General features: G+C 52.7%; 1 protein-coding gene across 3 annotated transcripts in view; it reads right to left on the bottom strand.

Moving 5' to 3' along the window:
• The window catches only part of ap3b1a (adaptor related protein complex 3 subunit beta 1a), a 49,439-nt gene that overhangs the window by 10,864 nt on the left and 26,075 nt on the right, over window positions 1-12,500 (bottom strand). For all 3 annotated transcript variants that reach the window (XM_072661706.1, XM_072661705.1, XM_072661707.1), the window contains 5 exons: window positions 11,874-12,048; window positions 11,640-11,685; window positions 11,407-11,510; window positions 2,015-2,243; window positions 339-423 (listed from right to left, as the gene is read on the bottom strand). In XM_072661706.1, the coding sequence (XP_072517807.1) occupies window positions 339-423; window positions 2,015-2,243; window positions 11,407-11,510; window positions 11,640-11,685; window positions 11,874-12,048 (639 nt within the window). The remainder of the gene's footprint in view (window positions 1-338; window positions 424-2,014; window positions 2,244-11,406; window positions 11,511-11,639; window positions 11,686-11,873; window positions 12,049-12,500) is intronic.

Below are 12,500 nucleotides of genomic sequence, written 5' to 3'. Positions count from 1 at the left end.
GAGGAACCCCTATATTCTGGAGAGAGGTTCTCCTCCTGCAGCTCCACCACCAACGCTCCATAGTGCAGTAGCAGCAGCAGCGCTCCGGCCCAGAGTGGGAATGACGGAGACGCCCTTCTCCCTGTTCCAGTCAGTGGAGCATCAGCACGATCTTGAAGCTGCTGGTTTAAGGTGGAGCTGATACAGGGTGATGATTTAAGGTGGAGCTGATACAGGATGATGATTTAAGGTGGAGCTGATACAGGATGATGATTTAAGGTGGAGCTGATACAGGATGAGCTAAACTGCTGCAGAGGAGCTACACCTTTACACCGGCTCCTACAAACAGAAGCTCTTACCACAGCTGTAAACCGGCCGCCTGGGTGGAGTCATTGAAGTCCACTCCCATAGACACTGTCGCTGATGCCTCAGGCTCCAAACACTCTGAGAGTGAGAGAGAGAGAGAGAGAGAGAGAGAGAGAGAGAGAGACAGAGAGAGAGACAGAGAGAGAGAGAGACAGAGCGAGAGACAGAGGACATGTTTTTGTGAGTGGGAAGACAAGGACACCCTGAACGACAATCCATCCATCACTCTCCTCTCACACCACGGGTTACAGGGAACGCATCATCACCAGCAATACGAACAGGAACGTCGGAGAGAGTGCGCGAGAGAGTGCGCGAGAGAGTGCGCAAGAGAGAGAGAGGACGGCGAGTGAGCAATAACGAAAGAGAGAGTGGGTGAGAGACAGCGCAACTGACAAAGCGATAACATGAGGATAGGTTCGAATATGTCAAACTTCCTGAAGGGGGTCACATCCCTTTGGGTTACGATATCAACTGCCTGATGGGTATCGCATCCCCTTAACGCTCTGATATTCACTGAATGAGGGAGTGTAGCATCCCTTTGGGTTCTTATCTCAACCGACTGAAGGGTGTCGCTTCCCTTTGGGTTCTGACATCAACCGACTGAAGGTCGTCGCATCCCTTTGGGTGCATATCTCAATTGACTGAAGGGGGTCACATCCCTTTGGGTTACGACATCAACCAGCTGAAGGGTGTCGCTTCCATTTGGGTTCTTATCTCAATTGACTGAAGGGGGTCACATCCCTTTGGGTTACGACATCAACCAGCTGAAGGGTGTCGCTTCCATTTGGGTTCTTATCTCAATTGACTGAAGGGGGTCACATCCCTTTGGGTTACGACATCAACCAGCTGAAGGGTGTCGCTTCCATTTGGGTTCTTATCTCAATTGACTGAAGGGGGTCACATCCCTTTGGGTTACGACATCAACCAGCTGAAGGGTGTCGCTTCCATTTGGGTTCTTATCTCAATTGACTGAAGGGGGTCACATCCCTTTGGGTTACGACATCAACCAGCTGAAGGGTGTCGCTTCCATTTGGGTTCTTATCTCAATTGACTGAAGGGGGTCACATCCCTTTGGGTTACGACATCAACCAGCTGAAGGGTGTCGCTTCCATTTGGGTTCTTATCTCAATTGACTGAAGGGGGTCACATCCCTTTGGGTTACGACATCAACCAGCTGAAGGGTGTCGCTTCCATTTGGGTTCTTATCTCAATTGACTGAAGGGGGTCACATCCCTTTGGGTTACAACCTCAACCGACTGAAGGGTGTCGCATCCCTTTGGGTTCTTATCTCAATTGACTGAAGGGGGTCACATCCCTTTGGGTTACGACATCAACCAGCTGAAGGGTGTCGCTTCCATTTGGGTTCTTATCTCAATTGACTGAAGGGGGTCACATCCCTTTGGGTTACGACCTCAACCGACTGAAGGGTGTCGCATCCCCTTGGGTTACGACATCAACCGACTGAAGGGTGTCGCATCCCCTTGGGTTACGACATCAACCGGCTGAAGGGTGTCGCTTCCATTTGGGTTCTTATCTCAATTGACTGAAGGGGGTCACATTCCTTTGGGTTACGACATCAACCAGCTGAAGTGTGTCGCATCTCTTTGGGTTACGAATTCAACTGACTGATGGGGCCACGCCCCTTTGAGCTCTGTAATGTTAAACTCACCGATGGGCCTGAAGCAGTGGATGCTCTGTCCTGTTGAAGTCTTCTCCGAAATGTGTATATCCTCCAGGGCGTGGTCACCATGGTTGTTGACAGTCAGCTGCACAGACACCATGTGGTCGCCATAGATACACGGTTGCCGGGGAAAGTGGTACTGTGCTGCCAGGCCTTTCCCAGTCATCCGGTGAAGCAGCTCGTGAGAGTGTACAGGAACGAACACGGGACTGCTCACCTGCACAGAAAAGCACAGCAAGGGGACGTGAACCAACAACCTCATGGCCATGAGTCTTTAGGGAACGATTAGGTGCGTACCAACTTACCAATTTTACTCCTGGTTTTGAGAAATAACAGCTGAAACGCATCCCGCTGCTCACAATCTGACAACCTCATGGTTCAGAGAACCTCTTAAGAGCCGCCGTCACTCTCCGACAAAAGCCCCGTCTTTCACTATCAGCCGAATTAAAGAGCTAAACCACGCAGGACGACTTCCCATCAGACATATTAGGAGCCCGAACAGACAGAATACCGCCTTAAACACACACCCAGCCGAGTCCTCCATCCACCTATTCAACCCCTCGTTAAGTCACCCCCCCCCACCCTTCATTTCCACAACCTGGCGGAGGAAGCCCACGACGTGCCGGAGTGGCAGGAGAGTGGACTCCCATTATCCCAACATTAGCGCCCAGGAGAGGATGGTGCCCGACCCCACAGAGCCACAAAAGACTTGATGAAGGATGTGTGTGTGTGTGTGTGTGTGTGTGTGTGTGTGTGTGGGGGGGGGGGGGGGGGGGGCTGCATACACAGTCATCCACAATGCATTAATCTATTCATCTGACTGCAGACGTCTTCACTCTGACTGTGTGAGCGGAAGACGCACATCCGCCAACGTCTGTAGGAGGGTACATCCCCGGCCCACGAGGTGGGTTCAAAGCCTAAAGCGCCCTGTCCTCACTAAAGCGCCCTGTCCTCACTAAAGCGCCCTGTCCTCACTAAAGCGCCCCTTGTCCTCGTTAAAGAGCCCTATCCTTGCTAAAGTGCCTTGTCTTTGCTAAAGAGAATTTCCTCACTGTGGGACTAAAAAAGGATCATCTTATCTTAAAGCGCCCTGTCCTCGCTAAACAGCCCCCAGTCCTCGCTAAACAGCCCCCAGTCCTCGCTAAACAGCCCCCAGGCCTCGCTAAACAGCCCCCTGTCCTCGCTAAACAGCCCCCAGGCCTCGCTAAACAGCCCCCAGGCCTCGCTAAACAGCCTTGTCCTCACTAAAAAACCCTGTCCTTGCTAAAGCTCCTTGTCCTCGCTAAACAGCCCCTAGGCCTCGCTAAACAGCCCCTAGGCCTCGCTAAACAGCCCCCAGTCCTCGCTAAACAGCCCCTAGTCCTCGCTAAACAGCCCCTAGGCCTCGCTAAACAGCCCCCAGGCCTCGCTAAACAGCCCCCAGGCCTCGCTAAACAGCCCCTAGGCCTCGCTAAACAGCCCCCAGGCCTCGCTAAACAGCCTTGTCCTCACTAAAAAACCCTGTCCTCACTAAAGCGCCCTGTCCTCACTAAAGCGCCCCTTGTCCTCGTTAAAGAGCCCTATCCTTGCTAAAGTGCCTTGTCTTTGCTAAAGAGAATTTCCTCACTGTGGGACTAAAAAAGGATCATCTTATCTTAAAGCGCCCTGTCCTCGCTAAACAGCCCCCAGTCCTCGCTAAACAGCCCCCAGTCCTCGCTAAACAGCCCCCAGGCCTCGCTAAACAGCCCCCAGGCCTCGCTAAACAGCCCCCTGTCCTCGCTAAACAGCCCCCAGGCCTCGCTAAACAGCCCTGTCCTCACTAAAAAACCCTGTCCTTGCTAAAGCTCCTTGTCCTCGCTAAACAGCCCCTAGGCCTCGCTAAACAGCCCCCAGTCCTCGCTAAACAGCCCCCAGGCCTCGCTAAACAGCCCCCAGGCCTCGCTAAACAGCCCCTAGGCCTCGCTAAACAGCCCCTAGGCCTCGCTAAACAGCCCCCAGGCCTCGCTAAACAGCCTTGTCCTCACTAAAAAACCCTGTCCTTGCTAAAGCTCCTTGTCCTCACTAAAGAGAATTTCCCCACTGTGGGACTAAAAAAAGGATTATCTCAACTTAAAGAGCCCTGTCCTCACTAAAGCTCCTTGTCCTCGCTAACGAGCCCTGTCCTCGCTAAACAGCCTTGTCCTCACTAAAAAATCCTGTCCTTGCTAAAGCGCCTTGTCCTCGCTAAAGAGAATTTCCCCACTGTGGGACTAAAAAAAGGATTATCTCAACTTAAAGAGCCCTGTCCTCACTAAAGCTCCTTGTCCTCGCTAACGAGCCCTGTCCTCGCTAAACAGCCTTGTCCTCACTAAAAAATCCTGTCCTTGCTAAAGCGCCTTGTCCTCGCTAAAGAGAATTTCCCCACTATGGGACTAAAAAAAGGATTATCTTATCTTAAAGCGCCCTGTCCTCGCTAAACAGCCCCCAGGCCTCGCTAAACAGCCCCCAGGCCTCGCTAAACAGCCTTGTCCTCACTAAAAAACCCTGTCCTTGCTAAAGCTCCTTGTCCTCGCTAAACAGCCCCTAGGCCTCGCTAAACAGCCCCCAGTCCTCGCTAAACAGCCCCTAGGCCTCGCTAAACAGCCCCCAGTCCTCGCTAAACAGCCCCTAGGCCTCGCTAAACAGCCCCCAGGCCTCGCTAAACAGCCCCCAGGCCTCGCTAAACAGCCTTGTCCTCACTAAAAAACCCTGTCCTTGCTAAAGCTCCTTGTCCTCACTAAAGAGAATTTCCCCACTGTGGGACTAAAAAAAGGATTATCTCAACTTAAAGAGCCCTGTCCTCACTAAAGCTCCTTGTCCTCGCTAACGAGCCCTGTCCTCGCTAAACAGCCTTGTCCTCACTAAAAAATCCTGTCCTTGCTAAAGCGCCTTGTCCTCGCTAAAGAGAATTTCCCCACTGTGGGACTAAAAAAAGGATTATCTTATCTTAAAGCCCCCAGGCCTCGCTAAACAGCCCCCAGGCCTCGCTAAACAGCCTTGTCCTCACTAAAAAACCCTGTCCTTGCTAAAGCTCCTTGTCCTCGCTAAACAGCCCCTAGGCCTCGCTAAACAGCCCCCAGTCCTCGCTAAACAGCCCCCAGTCCTCGCTAAACAGCCCCTAGGCCTCGCTAAACAGCCCCCAGGCCTCGCTAAACAGCCCCCAGGCCTCGCTAAACAGCCCCTAGGCCTCGCTAAACAGCCCCTAGGCCTCGCTAAACAGCCCCCAGGCCTCGCTAAACAGCCTTGTCCTCACTAAAAAACCCTGTCCTTGCTAAAGCTCCTTGTCCTCACTAAAGAGAATTTCCCCACTGTGGGACTAAAAAAAGGATTATCTCAACTTAAAGAGCCCTGTCCTCACTAAAGCTCCTTGTCCTCGCTAACGAGCCCTGTCCTCGCTAAACAGCCTTGTCCTCACTAAAAAATCCTGTCCTTGCTAAAGCGCCTTGTCCTCGCTAAAGAGAATTTCCCCACTGTGGGACTAAAAAAAGGATTATCTCAACTTAAAGAGCCCTGTCCTCACTAAAGCTCCTTGTCCTCGCTAACGAGCCCTGTCCTCGCTAAACAGCCTTGTCCTCACTAAAAAATCCTGTCCTTGCTAAAGCGCCTTGTCCTCGCTAAAGAGAATTTCCCCACTATGGGACTAAAAAAAGGATTATCTTATCTTAAAGCGCCCTGTCCTCGCTAAACAGCCCCCAGGCCTCGCTAAACAGCCCCCAGGCCTCGCTAAACAGCCTTGTCCTCACTAAAAAACCCTGTCCTTGCTAAAGCTCCTTGTCCTCGCTAAACAGCCCCTAGGCCTCGCTAAACAGCCCCCAGTCCTCGCTAAACAGCCCCTAGGCCTCGCTAAACAGCCCCCAGTCCTCGCTAAACAGCCCCCACCCCCCCCTTTTTTTAGTGGGACTAAAAAAAGGATTATCTCAACTTAAAGCGCCCTGTCCTCGCTAAACAGCCCCCAGGCCTCGCTAAACAGCCCCCAGGCCTCGCTAAACAGCCCCCACCCCCCCCTTTTTTTAGTGGGACTAAAAAAAGGATTATCTCAACTTAAAGAGCCCTGTCCTCGCTAAAGCTCCTTGTTCTCGCTAATGCACCCTGTCCTCGCTAAAGCTCCTTGTCCTTGCTAACGAGCCCTGTCCTCGCTAAAGCTCCTTGTTCTCGCTAATGCACCCTGTCCTCGCTAACGAGCCCTGTCCTCGCTAAAGCACCCTGTCCTCGCTAAAGCACCCCGTCCTCGCTAAAGCTCCTTGTCCTCGCTAACGAGCCCTGTTCTCGCTAATGCACCCTGTCCTCACTAAAGCTCCTTGTTCTTGCTAACGAGCCCTGTCCTCGCTAAAGCTCCTTGTTCTCGCTAATGCACCCTGTCCTCGCTAAAGCTCCTTGTTCTCGCTAATGCACCCTGTCCTCGCTAATGCTCCTTGTTCTCGCTAAAGCGCCCTGTCCTCGCTAAAGCGCCCTGTCCTCGCTAAAGCGCCCTGTCCTCGCTAATGCGCCCTGTCCTCGCTAAAGCTCCTTGTCCTCTCTAAAGCTCCTTGTCCTCGCTAAAGTGCCCTGTCCTCGCTAAAGCTCCTTGTCCTCGCTAAAGCTCCTTGTTCTCGCTAAAGTGCCCTGTCCTCGCTAAAGCTCCTTGTCCTCGCTAAAGCTCCTTGTCCTCGCTAACGAGCCCTGTCCTCGCTAACGAGCCCTGTCCTCGCTAAAGCTCCTTGTTCTCGCTAATGCACCCTGTCCTCGCTAATGCTCCTTGTTCTCGCTAATGCTCTTTGTCCTCGCTAAAGCGCCCTGTCCTCGCTAAAGCGCCCTGTCCTCGCTAAAGCGCCCTGTCCTCGCTAAAGCGCCCTGTCCTCGCTAATGCTCCTTGTCCTCGCTAATGCGCCCTGTCCTCGCTAAAGCGCCCTGTCCTCGCTAAAGCGCCCTGTCCTCGCTAAAGTTCCTTGTCCTCGCTAAAGTGCCCTGTCCTCGCTAAAGCTCCTTGTTCTCGCTAAAGTGCTCTTTGTCCTCGCTAATGCTCTTTGTCCTCGCTAATGCTCTTTGTCCTCGCTAAAGCGCCCTGTCCTCGCTAAAGCGCCCTGTCCTCGCTAAAGCTCCTTGTCCTCGCTAACGAGCCCTGTCCTCGCTAAAGAATTTCTGTGTTTTTTTCATTGTGGTCTCCTCAGCGACGAAGTTCTCGCATTTGAACAGCAACAAAATTCCTCAGAGTTTCTAGCGGACATTTCCCCGCCTGTCCCCTTGCCCCCCCCCGCCCCCCCCCTCCTTCATTCGTCCGTCCATTCAATCCTTCGACTGTCCATCTGCTCGTCCGAGTGCTCCTTCGCCCGTTTGTTCATTCAGCCGTAACGTGTCCCGACTCTGCCAGCATTCCTAAATTGGCAGCATTATTCCGTACAGGGGCTTCCAGAGGTGTCAATCAAGCACGCTCATTAGAATACCAAGGCCACACCCACCCCGTTCTTAGATAGGCCTTATTTTGGGGGCGGTGGGGGGGTTATCCACTGTGACTTCACTGGGCCTTTACACCTACTTCTACAAAGCCCTGCACCCCAGCACGAACACACACACACACACACACACACACACACACAGTGTGAATTTATGGGAGGACATTTGGAAGTGTCAGGGCAGTCTGTGTTGATAAAGTCAGCCGTAATGTTAACAGCACCTCCACTGAGCTGATTTACCTCAGTCTGTTACACACACACACACACACACACACACACACACACACACAGTTTATCTTAGCATGACGACCACACCTGTCACTCTCCTCAAGGACCAAACATCCCAATGAACAACAATGCACTCATCACCACCGATATAACACACACACACACACACACACACACACACACACACACACACACACACACGTCCTACAAAGTGATCGCCTCCTCTGGCCTGTAAGAGTAAATAACAGGAGAGCGCGAGAGTAACCTTGACCATCCTGTCAAACATGCACACGCTCACATGCTCGGACATGAGCGAGAGTGTGCGTGCGCGAGTGTGTATGTGTGTGTGTGTGTGTGTGTGTGTGCGCACGAGTGTGTGAGGTGGGGGAGTGTGATTGAGAGCCTCCATTATGGATGAGCCTGAAGGAAGTGGCGTGATGGATGGCCACTCGCTGTAGTCACCTTCACATTCCAGCATCCTCTCCGCTCTCCACTGGAAACCTGCTGACGAACACAAAAGCTCGCGCCAGAGAGAGACAGCGAGTGAAGAGGGGGGGCCGGGGAGATGGGGGGGGTTATTAAAAATCTATTTCTATATCTGCTTAAATGTAATTCATTTGTGTACGAGGACACTTTTGTTCCGGGATTGGGAAGAGCGGCTTTCGCAGACTGAGCGAGCGCGAGAGCATCGATTTCAACATGTGGAAAGTGAAAGTGACCCACAGCCCAAACCTAAAGCCATGGCAGTGCCTTCGCAAAGAGTGCCTGCGAGTCCCTAATCTCAGCCTGGAAGGCCCGGCACTGCGCCCGGCACTGCGCCTGGCACTAACAAGGCGGGGCTAAAATCCTGCTGACAGCGACGCTACAGAGCTCTCGAGTGGTGCAACTGTCTAACTGCTGGCCCAATCTCACAGCACAGCTGAAACTCCACCCAGTACGGTCCAGAAACCAGTAATATCTGCTGTGTGACCAGTGAGGGATCGGATTCCAGTCTGACCAGTGACGGATCTTTTCACCAGTGTAGAACACCTGGAGCTATTCACTGGTTACACCGCCATTATTACTGGTGCGTCCACTGCACTGGGAGGAGCTTCCACTGGGTGCAGGGTTTAGGTTGTACTGGGAGAAAGGTGTAGGTAATAGTGGGAGGAAGGGGTTCGGGTCGTACTGGGAGGAGGGTGTAGGTCATACTGGTAGGAAGGGGTTCGGGTCGTACTGGGAGGAGGGGTTTAGGTCGTACTGGGAGGGAGGAGCTTCCACTGGGAGTAGGGTTTAGGTTGTACTGGGAGGAGGATATAGGTTGTACTGTATTCACATTCAGGTCGTACTGGGAGGAGGGTGTAGGTGGTACTGGGAGGAGGGTGTAGGTGGCGTAGGTGGTACTGGGAGCAGGGTGTAAGTTGTACTGAGAGCAGGGTTTGGGTCATACTGGGAGCAGGGCGTAGGTGGTACTGGGAGCAGGGCGTAGGTGGTACTGGGAGGAGTTTAAGTTGCAATGGGAGGAGTTTTGGTTGTGGACTGTCTCTTGGAGAGGTGGAGGTGTTCCCAACTGTACAACAGCAAGCGCAGTGCATGCTGGGTATGTGTGTGTAGGGTATGCATGCCTGTGTCTGACAGTTTTCGAATGAGGATGCGAGTGTGTGTGTGTGTGTGTGTGTGTGTGTGTGTGTGGTTTATATTTCTTCCATGCTGCTGAGTCATAATGAGGCCTGCACCGAGCGCGCTCCAAGCGGAGTGGGGTCACCGTGGCAACGCTGGCCGGCTGATGGGCACCAAATGAACAAATTATGACGCGCCCCCCTCAGCGTGATGGGGTCAAACGCCCCGCGGACCTCGCCGAACCCGCTCCCGGCCCGCTCTGACAGTTCAATTTCCCCCCAGCCAACCCCGATCGCCCCGCGCTAATTATGAATGAAAAGTTATCAGGCGGCGGCCGGCCGGACCACCGCACCGTATTTCTGAACAGATCCTAATGTCAAAATGTTATTAGAGAGAAGAGAGCCGGCCCACACCGCTGACCCAACACACACACACACACACACACACACACACACACACACACACACACACACACACACACACACACACACCACCATCACCACCAACACTCACCAACAACACACAAAAAACTAGTCCAGGAACAGATTATCCCTCCCTATACACATAAATACACATACACGATAAATGGACAAAAGTATTGGGACACCTACTCATTCACTGCTTCTTCTGAAATCAAGGCTATTAAAAAGAGCTGATTCTGCTTTTGTTGGAGTTGGAGTCTCTACTGTCCAGAGAAGAAGGCTTTTAACTAAATGAGGGGCATTGCTGTGAAGATTTGATTGATTGCATTCAGCGACAAGAGCATTAGTTAGTGAGGTCAGGGTGTTGAACAATGTAGAACTCCTCCCAACTCATCCCATCCGAAAGTACTGGATGGAGCTCCACCACCACCACCATCATTCCAGAGAACACAGTTCTTCCACAGCTCCATGCTGGGGGGCTTTATACCCCTCTAGCCCACGCCTGGCATTAGACAGCATGGTGCCAATAGCCTCATCAGAGAGTCCTATTCTATTGGCAGTACTTCTTCTCTACAGGGTCTAGACAAGCTGTGTGTGTGCATATCTGCAAGTACGCCTGTGTCTGTCTATTTCTGGGAGTGTGTGTGTGTGTGTGTGTGTGTGTGTGTGTGTGTGTGTGTGTGTGTGTGAGTGAGATGAGGTTTATCCACTGTGACCGAGATTATAAAGGCCTGTAATGTATTTATGCATAGCATTGACTTTAAATCAGCCCCCCCAACCCCCGCCCCCCCCCCCTCCTCAATCTCACCCCCTATTTCAGCTCTGATTACCCCGCCGCCGAGCCTCGTGGGTAGTATTCTAATGATCTGTGGCTAACAGCCTATAGCAGCGTGGCAGCCCGGTCCTGACGAGCCTGTCAATCACGCAGCGCAGCGGACGCCCGCTTATCCCCGCCACCCCCACTCCGAGCGAACCAACAGCAACCCAGGTAACCCTGGTAACCCCGGGATGACGGACAGGCGCGGGAGGAGGAGGGGGGGGGGGGGGGCGGGGGGGGGGGCGGTCATGGAGGGATTTCTGAAGAAATGGGTGTTAGGGGTCTGGAGATGATTTGAGGACGGGGAGGCCCCCCAGCACTGAGCTGTGGAATGATGGAGGTGGAGCTCCACCCAACATCCCAGTCAAATCCTCACAGCAAAGCTCCTCCTCCAAAATCCAGCAGAAAGCCTTCACCCGGGGCAGGAGAGGAGACACTCCAACAGAAGCGGGAACAACAAGCAGGTGTCCCAATACTTTTGTCCATTTAGGGCACATATAAATATATAGAGCTTTCTGAGGAGGAGAAACGAGCTCAGCTGCTCCTTTCCTCCATCAGACACACACTCCTCACTCTCTACTGCTCGCTCGCTCACTCACTCTCTCCCTCTCACACATATACACACACAGACACACACACACACACTAAAGCTCTCTCTATCGCTCTCTCTCTCGGACATGTTTCTCATGGGAGCGGAAGAAGCCATCACACTGGAAAAGGTCAACAATCTCACACACTGACACACACTGAGACACACACACACACACACACACACACACACACAGCCAGCTCAGGGGAAGGACATCATGAGAAAGAGAGATGCATCAGCCAAAAGGTCATACACACACACACACACACACACACACACACACACACACACACTCTTACCTGTATGGCAGGGGTGGAGGAGGAGAGGGAGAGGCCCTGCAGATCAGACAGAAGACTCGGTGAGAGGATAGAGCTTTTGGGCGTGGTCACTGCGGCCGGAGAAACTACACACACACACACACACACACACACACACACACACACACACACACACACACGTTAAACATGCAGAATACACACTGGATATTCCCTACATTCTTAACATACACACACACACACATACACACACTCACAGTCATCCAGATCCAACAGAGACATCTCACAGTCCTTCACCTCCACCTGAGAGAGAAAGAGAGAGAAAATCGTCACACACACACCCACACACACACACACACACACACACACACACACACACACACACACACACACCTTGTGGTAGACACTACGAGAGCTCAAATCTCTAGGGGTGCCCAAACTTTTGCCCTGAGAACAGTGTGGGTAACAGGTGAGCAGACCCCCACGCTCACCTTCTTGGGCGGTCTGGGCTTGGTCCTCCTCTTCTGTTCGGTGCCGGAGTCGGAATCCGAGCCGGACTCAGAGCCGGAGCCGGACTCTGACTCGGACGAGCTCTCCTCTGAGGAGGCTGAAGCGCTTCCGGACCCCGACCCCGCTTGCCCATTCCTCTTGCCCCCGTCCGACTCGCTGCAGAGACAATAGATGCATGGTATAGGGACAAAAGTATTGGGACACCTGCTCGTTCAAGAGGACTGGAAAGAGCTTCTCCTGCTTTTGCTGGAGTAACATGTCTCTACTGGCCAGAGAAGAACTCCAGGATGTCAGAAACCCCACCCACCACCACCACCATGTTTAACAGGTGAGGTGGTGCTGTGGATCCTCCTCTACAGAAACACTGAACAGGAGTCTCCTGAGAGGAAGGGAAGTGTATGAACACACACACACACACACACACACACACACACACACACACACACACACAGTGTATGATAGTGTGACCAACCTGGCTGCCTCCATTAGTGAGTAAAATTAATCAAAGCACTTTCACACCCTTGCTTTATACACACACACACACACACACACACACACACACACACACACACACACACCTCTGCTGTTGTAATTAATAGCACTTACCC

The sequence above is a fragment of the Salminus brasiliensis genome, chromosome 18, assembly GCF_030463535.1.
Source record: "Salminus brasiliensis chromosome 18, fSalBra1.hap2, whole genome shotgun sequence".
NCBI lineage: Eukaryota > Metazoa > Chordata > Actinopteri > Characiformes > Bryconidae > Salminus > Salminus brasiliensis.
This window is presented reverse-complemented; position numbering and strand designations above follow the sequence as displayed.